At 50.6% G+C, this 17913-nt stretch overlaps 1 protein-coding gene across 5 annotated transcripts; it reads right to left on the reverse strand.

Annotated features, from left to right (window-relative positions):
• Positions 1-105: 105 nt before the first annotated feature.
• On the reverse strand, positions 106-14137 carry shank3b (SH3 and multiple ankyrin repeat domains 3b). 5 transcript variants are annotated; one of them, XM_054753118.1, is made up of 29 exons: positions 13783-14137; positions 12032-12255; positions 10944-11115; positions 10785-10824; positions 10621-10716; positions 10437-10508; positions 10246-10354; positions 10019-10170; positions 9812-9941; positions 9706-9743; positions 9503-9619; positions 7977-8054; positions 7822-7888; positions 7509-7728; positions 7262-7440; positions 7068-7181; positions 6923-6998; positions 6766-6848; positions 6581-6705; positions 6384-6516; positions 6235-6315; positions 6144-6161; positions 5675-5805; positions 5493-5586; positions 4726-5307; positions 4368-4652; positions 3026-4286; positions 2889-2915; positions 106-2633 (listed from the first exon to the last, which is right to left on the reverse strand). In XM_054753118.1, the coding sequence occupies exons 3-29, from the start codon at positions 11078-11080 to the stop codon at positions 2054-2056; spliced, it is 5025 nt and encodes a 1674-aa protein (XP_054609093.1). In that variant the 5' UTR covers positions 11081-11115; positions 12032-12255; positions 13783-14137; the 3' UTR covers positions 106-2053. The 5 variants fall into 5 exon arrangements, with proteins under 5 accessions (XP_054609093.1, XP_054609089.1, XP_054609090.1 ...); XM_054753114.1 differs by having other exon boundaries at positions 10621-10824; positions 13783-14136; XM_054753115.1 differs by lacking the exon at positions 6144-6161 and having other exon boundaries at positions 10621-10824.
• Positions 14138-17913: the final 3776 nt, after the last annotated feature.

Raw genomic sequence — 17913 nt, forward strand, 5'->3', positions numbered from 1 at the left:
AGATAAGATAAATGATATATGATATATATTTGTAATTATTAACAGCTCCAAATAAAATGAAAGTTTAAATCAAGCTAAAAGATAGCACACATGTCTGAAAACGTATTTGCCTAACGCTGATAGTAGTGGCCAAGAATCGTTGCGTTCAATGACACCACGTAATCTCAGTGGAATTCACGTTGTGAGTGTAGATGCAGCAAATTGTACTTCCACACTAAGAGTTAGTGATTTATAAGAATATCCAGTTCTTGTTTTTAATTGTCTTTCTGTTTATTTAGACCACACATACAAATGCATAAAGCTATTACTGCGATTTTCGTAGTGTCAGTGAACGCACCTGCCGATGGTCAAGTGGCAATGAGGAAGTGTCGTTCCGAGGAGGACTAGAGAGCCGTTAACGTGCTATTTTTGACAGCCCTAAAAAGAATAATTCTAAAACTATAACATGTTTTTTGGCTTTCGGGAATTGATTTATTGGATTAATGCATTGTTTCTTGTGGGAAAATGTGATTTGGTTAACGTCCTGGAGTGGGCAGAGTCAACCAGGTCACTTTGCTGACTCTGACTTGAACTTCATCCACTTTTTTCAGCGGTCATCCTCACTAATTAACTAACTAGGCGAGGACGTGTGTCATCCATCATGAGGCAGGCAGACAAGGTGAGAGGTGAAGGTGTGTAGTAAATGAGCCTTTATTAGAAAGGTTACACACGTCATCACTCAGTCCAACAACAACCTTCTAGAAAGAAACAATAGTTAATCAATGGAGGAGTCTATTGCTTATTAATCGTCTTGATGAATCAAAGATATTCAGATCACATAATCAGCTACATGTTCTAATGATCTAACGTGCCCTCCCACCCACACGTAGCTTCATACCGTCTTCATCGTATCTTCGTCAGCTTTAACCTCGACATGTGTCTGTCCCGTGTCTTGCTGGGCTCGTTTCTGGGGGCGTGTAATCGTTGCATCGCAAGACATGTGACAGAAAGGACGGCTGCTGCTGGTGTAGTGGCCACATCTCGACTCATTTTCTCAGTAAATGACATTTTAGCACAACATGTAGTTTTCTTTGTCGTCAAGCTAACCCTTCTGGAAGCTTAGCCGTTGTTAGCACGTTAGCAATACACAAGGACGAAACGCTTGTGCTTCCTTGTGTGCTTTATTGTGCTAGGCTATGCTAAGCTAAGTTCTCTCTTAATGGCTAAAGCTAGCTAACAAGCTAGTTGTCCTTCCATTGTTTCTTCGGCTGGAGGCGATGCGTACATGTTGGTAAAAATAATAATAAAATGAAAGATTGTGGATGAACGCACTCTTCCTAGCAGGATTGGCATGCTAGTAGGAGAGCAACATTGAAGAGCAGCTCTCTTCTTCGACAGGAAAAGATCTGAGCAAGCAAGGAGGAATCTCCACGTATGGCGGGATCAAAGCGAACCCTTATGGCAGAGAGGAAACTCCTTTAAGATTGAACGAGATGTAGATTAGTGTACAGATGGCTTCGCTGGAACACGTAGCACCATCAATCAGTCGACAATCAGCAGCACAACAAGAAGTCCACCATCAAACGTCATCACAAGCACATTGTTGTTGCTAAATGATCAGCGCTAAGTAAGATAGGAAGTCAAAAATAACACTTTTCGATAACTGGAGGAAAATAATCAGCTCTTTGATCAAAGTGGAATTAGCTCACTCGCATAGGCTAGGCTAGGCCAAGGTGTGTGTTCCAGGTGTTTATCAGGATGCCATGTAATGTGGCTGTGCAATAGTGCGTAAGGTGAACCTCACTCCCCGCCACCTTAACAGCTGCTCAGTGGGTTAACAGCTCAGGGCTTTTGGCTGAATGGGTAACACTGCTTGACTTAACTCTCATTTGGTGGGGATGTGTGGTTGCAGGTTCGAGCCCTGGTCTGATGACCACTGAGGAGCATCAGTCAGGTGTTACTTACTTGGTTCTTCACTTGTAAGGTTTGTGCTTGTTAAAGAGCTCTGCAGCAATTCAGAGTTTGATGAAAGAGCCGACGAGACGAGAGAACACGCAGCTCGCTAACACTCAGGTCAAGTGGAGCCGTCCAATAGCTGTCTGAGGGCCCGCTCGATGTTGATGCGGTGACCCAGTCGGGTGACGCCTAGCTCCACATAGTCATCCTTGCTGAGGGCGGGAAGATGCGAGCCTTCGATCTCGTGCTCCTGGAAGCGTTGGCGGTGCTCGGCCAGGCCCACGCTCTCCAGCCAGTCGCCCACGTCATATTTGTTCCACAGGCTGAGAGGCCGCTGCCTCCACGGCCGCAGGGCCAGCAGGGGGCCGCTCAGGACCGGCGAGGGGCACGGCGAGGCATGCGGTGAGGGAGAGGGCGAGCGGGACCGGGTCCGAGCGCTGGCACTGCGCATGACAAAGCGGACCTCTTTGGGTTCCGAGGGCAGACTAAGACTGGACGACTTGAGGATAGTCAGACCTCGACCTGAGCTCAGGTCCGGCCTGTCGGAGCACGGCGTCGTCCTATCGGAGGGAGAGGCCGAGGGAGAAGGGGAGGGGCTTCTGCGGGTGACAGGGTAACGGCTTCCTGGTCGGACCGTATAGGTGGCACCGTATCCTCGCTGGGAGATGGTGTGCAGCTCACCCAGACTGGAGAACAACCTAGAACACAACGCCACATGTTAGCACCTTAGCATGTTAGCATTAGCATGAGAGGGCAAAGTGTTTGTAAGAGCAACAAAGTTAGTGAAGGAGTGTGTTGTTGCTACTGTAGACCATTAAAGATGCTATGTAGGATGTTAGCACTTAGTATTGCGTTAGCACAGCTGACATGTCATGATGGTAGGCTATATATATGTTAGCACGTTAGCTTTAGCCGCCAATAAGAAGGAATGTTTACCAGAGATAAAAACCTACGATTTTCTATCGCCACTGTCCACACACCTGCAACGACGACAACACAAATGACACCTAGTTTATTACACATAAAGGCACACACATACACACACACACACACACATACACACACACACACACACACACAGGTGACGCACCTGGCCCCGCCTACTGGCGACCTGCGTCCCGGGTCCAGAGAGCTTGGCTCCTCCCCCAAGGAATGGCTGTCCTTGTTGAGCAGTTGGAGCCGGTTGGCGAGGTCGAGGCCTGACCCCACGCGGCCACTCAGCTCCAACGCCGACGCTGACACTGACCGTCCACTCAAGTCCACCCCTGACCCTTGACCCCCTAGGGCTGCTGGCCGGCCCCCACCCTCCTCAGAACCAAATCCTCGCCGGTCGTCGGCACGGTCCTCGCCACCCCCCCACAGCTTGGAGCGCCTTTGGAAGAGGTAGCGAGGCTGGCGTCCGCCGGTGGGGGAGGCGGAGAGGGGCGAGGAGGGCGAGGAGCAGGAGGGGGCCAAGGGGAGGAGCTCGCTGTCAGACGACTGCTTGAGGAGGGGATCCCTGAGCGCTGAGCGGCCTCGTCCAATAGGGGAACGGAGGCGGGGTTTGAGGGCGGACGGGGATGTGGCGGCGTGAGAGGCAGGTGGTGAGGAGGGGGAAGGGGGAGCGGGAGGCGAGGCCAAGGTGATGGATGGGGGAAGGGAGCTGGGAGAGGAGCTGTCGTGGAGACGCTCTTCATCACCCTCCTCCTCCTCAGCTCTCCTCCCCAAAGAGTCGGAAGCACTGCCCCCGCCCTCGCCACCTCGGCGTGGCAACAAGGTGAGGGGGGCGGGAGTGCTGGCAAAAGCAGGGGGCGGAGCCACAAGGCCGATTCTGCGCAGCTCCTCCCTCGTCTCCTCGTCACTGGACGACAACAAGGCGGGGGGGAGCGTAACGGTGTATGCCCCGCCCTCTTCCTCCGAACTGCCAATTGTCAGGCTCCTGCGCCTGTCAATCAGAGGTGAGTGGCTCTCATTGGCCAAGCTTGTCAGCGGGACAGGCCTCCAGCGCTCGGGGGAGGGGCCGGCGGGAGATGTCACGCCCCCCTCGGCTTCGGGCCGTTCCACCTGTCCGTCAGGGAACAGGGGCGGAGTTATGCGCTTGTGCCTGAGCTCTGGGCTAGTCTGAGGAGTGGTGCGCTTGCTTCGCTGCTCGGGGCTGGTCTGAGGGGTGGTGCGTTTGGATCGCGGCTCAGGGCTACTCTGTGGGGTGGGGATGGGCGTACGCTTATGTCTTCCCTCCGGACTGGCGGCCGGCGTGGGGATGGGAGTGGTCGAGGCAGAAGCGTGTTTGCTCCGTGGCTCAGGGCTGGGCGTGCGAGCGGTGAGCGCTCGTTCTCGTGCGGCCAGAGCCAGGGCGAGTGGAGATGAAGGATCTGAGGAGGGAGGGGGGATTGTTGATTATCAAGAACAATTCAATTATTGCTACCACCTGGAGGGCAGGAGTGGAACATTACCCAGAGGTTTGCCTGTCAGCGGGTGGAGGAAGGTGTGAGGGGATGGAGATGGCGACAGCACAGGTGCAGGCGGAGGCAACTCCCCAAGGTCGTCCATTGAGTGACTCTGCGTCAGGAGAGGGGGAACCTGGTTTTCGGAACCAGAGCCCTCCACTGACAGGAAGAGGGATGAGCGGCGGCCCTGGACCCGAGCACGCTCAGACAGGACCTGCTGCTGGTATAGCTCTGCCCTGCTGGGGCTGCTGGGTCCGCCCACCTCCAACTTGGCATCATGATCTTTGAGTCCTGGAGACAAGATGGAGGCGTACAGGTGGTGAAACGTTAAACACCATGTTGATGACTACTCTCACTAACTTACCTTGCTCCTCTACAGGAAGTTGTTTCAGCAGCGGTGACTTCCTCCTCTGAGGTTTAGAGGGCGCAGCCTGCTGGCCTACATTAGCGTAAGGGTTTTCTATGGGCCGACCGCGGCGGCGTGACAATGGTGACTGGCCAAGGGCAGAGGTCGGGCTGTGGAGAGACAATGTGGAGGTGTGCGCTGCGGCAGTGTGCAGCGTGTGCATGGCAGCAGCGACGTGCATCTCCGTCTGCAGCTGAGGGGGCGTGTCCTGCAGGATGATCATGGACCTCGCCTTCCTCTGGCGCTCTGCGTGGGCGTGGCTCCTCGATGGCGAGTCTGAGAGCTCCTGCAGCCTCGGCTCCGCTCCTGGCTTGAAGCTGGAGCGAGTCAGGCCCTCCCCTCGGGCGGGGGGAGGTGGGGGAAGGAAGGAGGGAGGAGGCCCAGAATCGAGCAGGAAGAGCGGGGAGGCGGAGGAAGCAGCGGGAGGAGGGGGAGGAGCTGTCTGAGGAGGCGGCGGGATGAAGCTGTCCGTCAGTGAGGAGCTCCGCGGGAAACGACTTTCGTTGATCAGAGCAGAGATCCTGTCGTCCTCAGGCGTGCCTGTGTGGTAGGCGACACAAATTTTGGGAGAATGAACAGAACAAGAATTTCATTGCATAGTATGACTACCTGTTTTACTGTGACAATAAAACTCTTGAATCTCTTGAAATGAGCATCTTACACTGGACTGGCTAAGCTAAGCTAGGCTAACAAGTTTAGCAGGGTAAATGGTGTTCGTTTCTCACCAAAACTTTTGGTTCTGGACATTCCTCGCGGCAAAGCCATGGTGCTCTTCTCTGGGGCAGTGGGGGGGACCAGACCCTGACGCTCAAACAAGGACTACAAACACAAGCAACCAATGACATGACAATGTCATTGTCTGTCCTGTAGTTTGTCTACTGTCCACCGGGGGCGACTGCCGCCTTACGTTAATCTCAGCTTGTGTGATTCGCCGGCTGGTGGGCCTCTGTTTCACTGTGGCCGCCCTGAAGTCATCGGAGGGGCGGGACCGCAGGACCACTTCCTGTGTGCTTCCAGCCAACATTTCATCCAGTTTGTCTGCAAGTTACAAACACACCAACATGTGAACAACATAACATGCACACGCACACACACGTAACGGGTGCCAGCTGATGTGATGTGGTAGTAGGTGGGTAAACCTCACTCCCTGACACTTGAAGAGCTGCGCGGAGCAACAAGTTGACAGCGCAGGGCTTTTAGCTCATTGCCTAGCGCTGGTAGGGATTTGATTTTGGATTTGGTAGGGATGTATGGACCCGGGTTTTGGATTGCGCGTGGTGACTACTGTTACATACACACACTCACAACGCATGCACACAACAACACAAAGCTTTAAGAACACAACACACTGTGACCTCCATGGTCACATGACTCACCAAAGCGCCGCCTCCTGGCTGCACGGAGGGTGGACAGAAGGTCAACACCACCTCTTAACACATTGATTTTGTCTGTGTGTGTGTGTTTTACCTATCTCCTCCAGGTCAGCGGTCATCGACTTGGATCGGAGTGTCAATGAGGTACTGGGTGCACGCTTGGGAGGGGGAGGGGCTATGCGATAAGAACCAATCAGCTGTCAGTGCTCGTTAACAGGTTGCAAATAAATTAAAGAGCTCCACCTTTTTTCCTGACCAGGTTGGTGTCTGACTTGCGGGAAACAGACACCACCTTCATCAGCAGGCGGCTGCCGCCCTGCCGGATCAGCGACACCACCTGGCGATGACCCACCTTCACCACGTCGGCGCCGTTCACCTGAACAGACGAGCACGTGGTGAGGGGGGAAATGAGGGCATCATCGCACCAGGACGCTCGTCACCTCTATGAGGAAGTCTCCTGTACGCAGCCCCGCCCTCCAGGCCACGCCCCCCTGGTCCACAGACTCCAGGTACTGAAGGGCGGGAAACGCCGGGGTGGGCGCAAACTCTTCGATGGGCGTCTCAGCTGATGAGAGATGAAATATTGCAACGATGGAGCGTTAAAAGTGTTTTTGTCGTCATCTACCTTTTGCTCCTCTGAGGACGAAGCCGAAGCCTTCGCTCTCTCTCTTCTGCAGCACGGCCATCTTCTCCTCTATCACGTAGTCGCTGTCACGCCACAACACACCGCCTTAGCTACAGAACCTCTGTGAGCGTCCCCTGATGTAGTGTGTGTGCTTCACCTGTAGGATGTGTAGTTGTCGTAGGAGCCTACTGTGTAATGCCGGAAGAGTCTCTTGGTGCGGTCCTCCCTTGTCTCTGAAAGAAACGTGCCCGTGGTCACGCACTGACATGTCACGTTTTCACACAACTTTGTGGTGTCTTTACCCAGTCGGGGGTCGTACTGTCTCATCTGGACCTCTTCAACACAGTCGGCAGGGAACCAGCCGGTTCTTCCTTTGACGCTTCCTTCCCAGAATCCTCCTTCCCCGATAGACAGAACTGTAGCGCCATGACACATAGATATGTTAGCACTAGCTGCTCGCACGCTCTCGTGGCGTTCAACATGACGGCCCGTTCACCTTTCACCCTCTCGCCGCGGTGCAGCTGGATCTCTCCAGACCCCTGGGGTACGTGGGAGCGCGTGGCAATGAAGGTGCGTCCCGGCACAGCGCTGTACAGCCTCTTCTTCCTCAGCTGGGGAGTTAGTGGGGGCGACGAGGGGGGGCTGGTCTCCACATGACCCCCGGCGCCACTCGGACTGCACACACGAGCAAGACGCGGCATTAGCCTGCCAGGAAAAAGTGGTGGGACCACAGGTGTGCTTACCTGAGCCTGCGAGTGTGCCGTCGTAGTGAGTGTGTGTGTGTGTCATGGTGTGTTTCCAAGCTTTGCAAGGAGGGGCCGGGGGAGGAGGCGGGGCTTTCCAGCGCGTTGTCACTGGCTGAGCGAATCAAAGAGCGCGGCGAGCAGAGACCGTTTCCTGCTGGCAACCTGATGGTTCCCAAGCGGCGTCGTTTGGTGTAGGATGGTGTCTCTCGAAAGGGAACTGCTTGGACACACACACACACTGTATCAGCACATGCTGTCGGCCATATTGGAGGCGGTGTGAGCACGACGTCACGTGATGCATCTGACTCACCAACATCAGAGGTTTTGTGGATCTTGATGATTTCGGCCAAATCAAAATTGCCAGCAATGATGGCCACCTGCATACACACGCACACACCACTCAACCAATTACAATGATAGTTTTTCATCAACTTACTAAATTAAATCTTATCTCTGTGCTCGGACCTGAAAAGCAGTCTGGTTGTTGTAGTTCTTGATGTCCTTGTTGGCTCCTCTGAAGAGCAACACTCGGGCACAGCTGTCCTGTTAGAGCAGCAACGGAGAAATGAGTCGAAAAACAAACGAGCAACCAATACAGTCGTCCCTCGTTTATAATGGTTCATTGGTTCCAGACCTGACCGCATTAAATTAATTTTTGCGATATAGGATTCCACCATAAAGGCCATTCTGATTCCTGAGGGCATGCTGGGAAGCAAACTGACTTCCAATTCAGTATTCTCTATATTCTCTATAGTCTATATATTTGTACAGTGGTGTGAAAAAGTGTTCCATCCCCTCCATCCTGTTTGCCAGAAAACATCTTGATGATCCCCAAGACCTTTGGGAAAATACTCTGACGAGACAAAAGCTGAACTTTTTGGAAAGTGTGTGTCCCATTACATCTAGCGCATTTTACCGCATTTCAGAAAAAGAACATCATACCAACAGTAAAAGATGGTGGTGGTACTGTAGTGTGATGGTCTGGGGCTGTTTTGCTGTTTCAGGACCTGGAAGACTTGCTCTGATAAATGTAACCATGAGAATTCTGCTGTCTACCAAAAAATCTTGAAGGAGAATGTCCGGCCATCTGCTTGTGACCTCAAGCTGAAACCAACTTGGGTTCTGCAGCAGGACAATGATCCAAAACACACCAGCAAGTCCACCTCTGAATGGCTGAAGTAAAACAAAATGAAGATTTTGGAGTGGCCTAGTCAAAGTCCTGACCTGAATCCTATTGAGATGCTGTGGCATGACCTTAAAAAGGCGCTTCATGCTGGAAAACCCTCCAGTGTGGCTGAACTACAACAATTCTGCAAAGATGAGTAGGATAAAGTTCCTCCACAGCGCTGTAAGAGACTCATTGCAAGTTATCACAAACGCTTGATTGCAGTTGTTGCTGCTAAGGGTGGCCCAACCAGTTATTAGGTTTAGGGGGCAATCACTTTTTCACACAGGGCCATGTAGGTTTGGATTTTTTTTCTCCCTTAATAATGAAAAGTTTCATTTAAAAACTACATTTTGTGTTCAGTTGTGTTCTCATTTACTCAAATTTCAAATTTGTTTGATGATGTGAAACATTTAAGTGTGACTAAATATGCAAAAAAAAAAAGAAATCATGAAATCATGAAGGGGGCAAACACCTTTTCACACCACTGTATTACTTCTAAACTTAAGAAGCCAAAAACTTACCACTTCCACACATGACCGGAGGACAACCTTTTTTCACTCTATTAAGTCGGACATGCTATGAATGATCTCATGCAGTGTTAAGGTAATGTAATGTAAGGTAATTACTTCATTACTGCCGCCAAGTGACCAGAATACTACATATCACTGACTAATAATAGACCATAGTCTACCACAAAACAGCAATCACTTATTAATTAATTAATTTCTGAAAAAACACGATATAGCGAGGGAACGATAGTCGAACTGCGATATTGCGAGGGACGACTGTAATAAAGTTGTTGTCGAGGCTGTGTGTTAGAGACCTGGTTGTAAAGAGCGCAGAGGTGCAGTGCGGTGTTTCCTGATGCATTCTGGGAGCTCATGTCAGCACCGTAGAAAAGCAGGTGCTCCAAGTGCTGCACGTTTCCATAGCGGCAAGCCTAAACACACACACAAACACACGTGATTACGCTTCTAAAAATGTATACATAATTGTAGCTGTCATCAGTGTGTGTGTTTGTGAGACCTGGTGGATTTCCTGCCATCCATTCTCGTCTGTCATGCCTGTAACCGTGACAACCATCAGTCTTTGAGCAGTCAAGTGTGATGTCATTATGGAGACAAGAAGGTACCGATGGTGGCGTGGTCCTGCAGCAGCAGCTCACAGCAGTAGGGGGCGCCGCCCACCATGGCGGAGTGATAGAGTGGCGTGAGTCCTCTGCTGTCCTTGTAGTCCGGCGACGCTCCCAGGTCCAGAAGGGTCTAGAAAGCAGCAGAAGCAAACCATCAGCAAGGTCTGCTGATGGACCACCTGCGGGTTCTGGTTCTGACGTCCTCACTGTGAGAGCGGCGCTGTTCCGGCACATGACGGCCCGATGCAGCGCAGTGATCCCATCTCTGGTGCGGAAGTCCAGGTGAGCGCCGCCACTGCGGAGAACTTTGATGAGCTCGCAGCTCTCCTCCAACTGGACCGCCAGCGTCAGAGGACACTCTGAGAGCCAACGCAGTGTCTTTCAAAATAAAAGCCCTGGAAGGACGGCAGGCAAATAACAACACGTCGACTTACCACCGCTGTCGGAGTCGTGGAAGTTTGGATCCAGACCTTTTTCCAGCCATTTGGAAACCTTCTCCACGTTCTTCTGATGGACATGTTCCATGAAGCGCTTCAGGTTGGCCTGAGAGGTTTCCCAAAAAAACACAACAAGCTGCTCAACACTCCCTCATTCCTGTTGTCTTATTGTGAAATGCGTTGCCTACTTTTGTGTGCAGCTTGGCCAGCTGCTTGTCGTCCACGTAACTCTGTGTGTAAACTCTGCGTTTGTAACGAAACTGTCAGGATGACAGAAGAATGAAAGGTGTCAAAGTATGGCGAGAACGTGAGCATGTTGGCTCAAGTTGTCTGCTAACAGGAAGTGGCTGACAAGCGAGGGAGTTACTGCACCTCCAGGTACGGGATGGGCGTGATAGGGGGAAGGGGGTAATCTTTCAACAGTCGCTCCTCATCCAGAAACTTGCCAGCTCGGCCGTTGAACGCCGGCTGGAAGAGACCATAGTTCAAAACATCCGACAGAGACTGAGTCAAGGTGACCAGAACCCTCTGCTTACTGGTCCAAACGGGTAAATCTGGGTCCAGCCGCAAACACTTCTGAGGGAGCCAGAGATGGACAGAGGACATATTTGATGGACTCTACCTTCACTTTGTCTTCCTGTCCTCCACTGGTGCCGCCGAGTCAAGTGGCCTAGCTACAGTAGCGTGTGTGTTACCGTCTGCTGCAGGTCCGGGATGCCGATGCGGACGACGATGCTGTTTCCAGAGGGCGTGTCCTCCGCGTCGTCGTCCCTGGCAACGGGAGAGCCTGTCGGGTTGCCGTTAGTAATCGCCTGTTGGCGTGGGCGATCATGTTTGGTGTCAGCAGCTGGACTCAGAGGCATGTGGCTGCAAGACGTGACATCCCGGAGTTCATGACAACTTGCATCCAAACATTAGCGCCTTGCATTGACAAAAGCGCATAAGAAACACAAAAGTCACATTTGCGAAACATCTACATTTTGATTTATCTGGATTGATTTGAGAGTTGCAGAACATGCAACCCTCATCTGACCTCCACCTTCTCCGGTGCTAATAATGGTCCAGGAATGTTACATCACTTCCTGTTTTTCAACTGTCTCTCACACACGCGCGCAGTTTTGGCAAGAACAATGTGGAAATGAATCAGAAGATGCAAACCACAGTCAAGCGAGCCCTGCTGCTATCCGTTTTGAATGTAAGCCCGGTCAAGTCATCTTGTTAGTACTTCCTGTTACTGAAGGAAGTGGAGCAGCCCTACTTCCTGTTGAAGGAGGACATTTGCTGACCAAACTCAATGGCTGCTTCCATCCCAGTGAGCCAGCGAGGCCATCCACGAGTGGAGTGTTGTCATAGCAACTCGAAAAACAGGGAATCCTGTGCTAACCTCACTCTGTCAATCTGTGTGTGTGTGTGTGTGCTCTGCATGCTCACTGTTGCTATGGTAACGCAGCTGAACAATTTTCACAGTTGCCGTGTGAAACTACATCCTAACTGCTGACTCCGGCTCTTTCCGTCTCGCTCTGAGCGTCCACTGACACATCTGGGACGTCAAGGAGCGGCGGGATTGCGGTGCAAAGCATCCAGCTGCGCAAAAAGGTCACATGACACTCACATTCTGACCCCCACATATCTGCACCGAGTTCTAAGGCTGACTTTCTTAAGGTGAAGGTAACTCCCCCAAGCCGAGTAAGACTACAGCACACAGGAAGTGGATGTTAGGCGTTGTTTAGTTAAAGAAGATCCTTTTGACTCATAAGCAACAGTGAAATAAAAGTCTTCCTACCTACTGGCAGCAGTCCCATCAAACTTTTCCTGTGAGCGATCTGTGCTGGTCTGATCCCGAGCCGGACCGCTTTAAGGCTTAAGTATCGTGATCTGGTCTGATCTGGTCCTGGTCCAGTATGAGGGGAGACTCGATGTCTTGGATGGACGAAGCCGTGGGGACGCCTCAGGTGGATGGCGGCAGTGAGACCTTCAGATGGTATTGTGGGAGCTGCCCGGCCCATCCTGTGGCGTGGAGGAAGAGCGAGAGGAAGATGGGGGGAGTTGGGTGGGCGGGGGTCAGGATGTATGGGGGGTGGAAGAAAACAAAAGCATTAGGCAATGGGAGACAACATCTTATCAGATCAGCCTACTTATTGTCTTGCACGTCCAGAAAGTAGCTAATACTCGCTCTCAGCTCCTGTTAGCCTTCCGCTACACTGTGCGACTCCGCCAGCTAGAACTAGAGTTGCAGCTTGTTGCCGTGGCGATGCAGACAGCAGGAGGATGCGACTGAACCAAAAGGGATCAGAACTACTTCCTGTGACTCAGATTTCCTGTTTCCTGTGTGTGTGGGCAAAGGAGCGGATGTGAGGAAGGAAAAGGTGAGAAGCTGGACTACTCTGATAACACACATGCGTGTGCACACACACACACACACGTCACTGATTTTCTTCTAGTGATGTTCAAGTGGTCAAACATTAGAAAGTTGAACATGAAAAAGTCTTTAAGTATGAACACAGCGCATATGTCCTGGAAATGTAACTCCCTTTGCCCATTACCATGGCAACCAATGGCAGGCGCTGATAAAACCCACTGTTCTTTCACACACACACACACACACACGCCATCTTGTCAAGTTTCTCACATCGCTAGTAGCTGAAACATTGAGGCAGCGCTTGTTCTTCTCGCATGCAATAGGGAGGACACAGGACACAAATCCACAGAAAACGTTTGTCTCCAGTCCTCATCAGCGTGTCTCATCATCGAGGGACGTTACCATGGCAACCAGGTCTTGTGCCAAGGAGAGAAGATACACTTCCTGTTCTTTTCTATGCTGAGCAGATCATCTCTTAGATAGACGCTGTGAGACCACGGCCTACACACTCACTGCTGCACTTACGTAACACACACACGCTCACACTCAGGGGATGCTGGAGGAAAGAAAAGTATAAAAAGTAGAATAAGAAGAGGTGGGAAGGAGAGGAAATAAGAAGAGTGAAGGAGGTGAAGGTGAAGGAAGGAGGCAGGGAAAGGAAGCATATGAGGGAGGAGTAGGTGAAAGGAGTGCTGAGGAAGGACGAAAGAAGGACCGACGGAATCAAGGAGGTGTAGAAAAAAGTTCAATCAAGGAAGCTGGGGAAAGCTTACATAGAAGACTCCCAACCAGCTGGAGGCAGCATGTTTTGTCACAAAGAAGTGAAAAATGAAACATTTGAAACTCTAAGATCAGGATTCAAGGGTTGGATTTCTTAGGATGCATGGCATGGCATGGCATGGCATGGCATGGCATGGCATGGTCCAAGAGGAATGTCTCTGTGCCTTTACAAATGTCGTCCATAAAGACATTCATTTAAGTGATCAATGGATAAGTGCAAGCCACTCCCACTTATTTGTGATGGGCGGCGCTTGTAGCTTGTTGACGCGAAGCAAAGGGAAGGAGCTGAGGATAAAAGGCAAGAGGGCTGAAAAGGACGGAAAGAGTGCGAAGATAGAAAAAGTTGCACACACACACACAGGCATGCATGGAGGTGTTTGTGCGCAGAGACTCACCCAGCAGATGAGCGACTTGTTCTCCATCATGATGGACTGATCCAGCAGGGAGGAAGATGAGGATGCTGATGAGGAGAGAGGATGAAGCAGGACGAGTGGAAGGCTGCTGGCTTCAGCCCACGCACACACTGCTGTGTGTGTGTGTGTGTGTGCACGTGAGCATGCGCACGCTATCTCCCACTCCAGTGCGTGGGTTAGAACACACACCTCTCGCTCGCTCGCTCGCTGGCATCCACAGTGAGCGAGCCGGGGTGATCGGCGTGGGTGTGGAGGAGCGGCCCTGTCGCCATGGCAACGATGCACTAGAACAGGAAGCGAGGGAGGGAGCTGTCACATCACCCTCCCTATCCAATCCCCGTCAGACTGCTGCATGATGGGAAATCAAATACTTTTTAGTTCGTCTTCTTCGTTGGTAAGGTTCTGAGGAGGACCTCTGGCCTGGAGCAGCAACTACCTGGTTGCCTAGCAACCTTCCAACGCATCTACTCTTTGTACTTCCTCCTGGTTCTCTGTGGCCCCGCCCACACCCCCAGGTAGGATGCCTCCAGTAGAGAGGAGACTCAGGGAGGAGTCACATGGTTAAAAGCAGTTTGAAAGTCACTTGAAGTTGCAGTGTAACAGCGCCCTCTGCTGGACTCTTTTAGAGGTCATGTCGACATGCTGATAAAACTTCATCTTTTTCAAATGTCACTATTATGAGGATCTAGCGGATAGTTACCATGACAACCAGCCCCCTGCAGGTGCGCCTCAGAGCTTGTTACTTTGAATTATCAGTGATGGTAACCTAATAAAGCTTTGGGAACATTGTTTATTTAGATAATCACTATTTATATTAATCAATGTTATCAAGTGTGGTGTGTTGGTCAGAGCGATTAGTGAGAGCACGTAGAATCGCTATGGTACGATCAATACCGCCCTCTGCTGGCTGCTTCCTGGTACAGCGACTAATTGATTCACTAAGTCTATTTAATATTGTCCATTCAAACACAAAACAACTTTTGATTGTTCACGGTTGATTTATTTAGTAAAAAAAAACAAAGATTTTACATGTTTGTTATTAGTGGTTTGTGCTGGTGTGTTTAATTTACGTCTCAGTGCGTCCCTCCAGCAGCAGGTCCACGTAGGCACCTGTCACCAGACTCTCCTTGGCCACGCCCAGCTGCTCCATCAGACCCTCTGCCACCTGCCAGCAAACAAGACACTGCTCTGATGCTGAACGCCACTGGTCAGAGGGTGAGGAAAACAAACGCACCTGCTGTCCGTCCTCGAGCGTCTGATCTGGACGCATCACCACCTGAAGACAGACAGGTAAGACAAACTAGAAAACAAACACTGCAGCTTATTTTGTAGTTCGAGTAAGACCTCCAGCTCCATGTAGTGTCCAAGTCCTTCCACCACGTCCAGGTGAACTCGAGTTTGGCCAATTAGGAAGAGACGGCGCTCCTTCCGCACCTCACCTTTGAGCCCAAGCGCGTCTGACAGCACAGCCTGAGGACATGCAGTAACAATGTGAACACACATATACAGACACACGCAGGGAGTGTGTGTACCTTGAGACTGGGGGGGTCTGAGGTGGGACTGATAGAGTAGCGAGACAGTTTGGGTCCATCAGTGTCAGGACGCTCATAGAAGATCAGCTGACCCGAGCCGTTCTAAAAACAAACAAATGCTGACGTCTAACGATTGGACGTCATTCCTCATGTTGGACGCACCATGAAGTCCCTCAGTTTGAGTCGTCCTTGGGAGCAGGTGAAGAAGGTGTCGTGCTGTCTGATGATGCTGCCTTGTGATTGGCTGAGCTCAGACGCTGTCTTGGCGAACTGCTGAGGGTCGCTGACCTTGGCCTTGATCTCCACATTGGACGGCATGCTGCTACGAAACATTAGGATACAAATGATGTTGCCATAGTTACTGTCTCATCAGTGAAGTAGTACACTATTTAAAACTGACAAAGTGAGTACATGTACAAAATAATGCTTGTGGGCCCGTTTACTGTAAACAACTACTCACGTCCCCTGAAAGCACTGATCCCTTCAAAAACACCATTCTAAACGCACAAGCTGTTAAGTGTTTGTAAAAAAAAAAAAAAATAGTGCCAGATAAACTGTGCCTTAACCTGCGTGCTAGTTAGCTTATCCGCGCCAAGCTAACAGCATAATGCTAGCCACTCTTGTTGAAAGCAGCTTACAGCAACAAGTAGTCAGCTAAAGTAATGACACCGACAGTAAACTTACTCGCAAATAAAAGTACAGAATGTCAACTCTGCTCTTGCGGCTCGTCCTAAGTTTCCTTAGTTTGTTTGTCGAGTTTCCCGCGGATAGTGTATATGTCTCAGAACTGCCAAGAAGGCTCGTGGTGGAGCAAGAGCCCGAGCAAACTGATCCTAGACCGGCGCTTCCACCACACGACGCACGACCAGGAAGTGTGTCACGGCTATTTCCTGTGAGCATCAGCCGCACTGAAATTTTGGCATCAATCCAATAACAAGTAAATACCAAGTAGCGTAAATACAATATTACCGATAGTGTTACTAATTTAATAAATAAATACAGAATAAGATAATGTAACAATCTTAGTAAAATTATGCCCTATGCCCTATATACAGTATCAATTATTTCCTGTGTCTAAGGGCGTATTCCCTGGGTTAATATATATAACAATATATAGACATAGCAACATTAACAATGTAACAGTATGACCAACAAAACAAAAAGCAGATATTTTTAAAAAAATAAACATAGAAGAGAACTGAAAAGTATATACTTGAATGGATTTAATAAAAAATACTAACCTTGGTATCAATGTGATTGAAAAACCAGAGAAGAACGTCACACGTTTCTGTTGATGTAAATGCTAAATGGACATATACTGTATATATGCTCTACAATGGCCTAAAAATATACTGCTCAAAAAAATTAGAGGAACACTTGGAAAACACATCAGATCTAAACTGGGGGAAAAATGATCTTGAATATCTTTCCTGATAATAAGTGGGTGATGTATTAGTAACAAAATGATGCCACATCATTTGATAGAAATGAAAATGATCACCCTATAGAGGGGGGAAATTAAAGACACCCCAAAAATGAAAGTGAAAAAATGATGCAGCACACTGGTCCATTTTGCCAAAATGTCATTGTAGCAACTCAAAATGATTCTCAGTAGTTTGTGTGGCCCCCACGTGCTTGTACGCATGCCTGACAACGTCGGGGCATGCTCCTAATGAGACTACGGATGGTGTCCTGGGGGATCTCCTCCCAGATCTGGACCAGGGCATCAGTGAGCTCCTGGACAGTCTGAGGAGCAACCTGGCGGCACCGGATGGACCTAAACATAATGTCCCAGAGGTGTTCTATTGGGTTTAGGTCAGGTGAACGTGGGGGCCAGTCAATGGTATCAATTCCTTCATCCTCCAGGAACTACCTGCATACACTAGCCACATGAGGTCGGGCATTGTCGTGGACCAGGAGGAACCCAGGTCCCACTGCACCAGCGTAGGTTCTGACAATGGGTCCAAGGATTTCATCCCGATACCTAATAGCAGTCAGGGTGCCGTTATCTAACCTGTAGGGGTCTGTATGTCCTTCCAGGGATATGCCTCCCCAGACCATCACTGACCCACCACCAAACCGGTCATGCTGAATGATGTTGCAGGCAGCATAACGTTCTCCACGGCATCTCCAGACCCTTTCATGTCTGTCGCATGTGCTCAGGTTGAACTTGCTCTCATCAGGGAAGAGCACAGGGCACCAGTGGTGTAGTTGAAAATTCTGGTGGTCTATGGCAAATGCCAATGGAGCTCTACGGTGCTGGGCAGTGAGCACAGGGCCCACTACAGGACGTCGGGCCCTCAGGCCGCCCTCATGGAGCCTGTTTCTGGTTGTTTGGTCAGAAACATTCACACCAGTGGCCTGCTGGAGACAATTTTGTAGGGCTCTGGAAGTGCTCATCCTGTTCCTCCTTGCACAAAGGAGCAGATACCGATCCTGCTGAGGGTTGAAGGACCTTCTACGGCCCTGTCCAGCTCTCCTGGAGTAACTACCTGTCTCCTGGAATCTCCTCCATGCGTCCAGGTACCGCAGTGATGCCCTGGTCCAGATCTGGGAGGAGATCCCCCAGGACACCATCCGT

The sequence above is a fragment of the Dunckerocampus dactyliophorus genome, chromosome 15, assembly GCF_027744805.1.
Source record: "Dunckerocampus dactyliophorus isolate RoL2022-P2 chromosome 15, RoL_Ddac_1.1, whole genome shotgun sequence".
Classification (NCBI taxonomy): Eukaryota; Metazoa; Chordata; class Actinopteri; order Syngnathiformes; family Syngnathidae; genus Dunckerocampus; species Dunckerocampus dactyliophorus.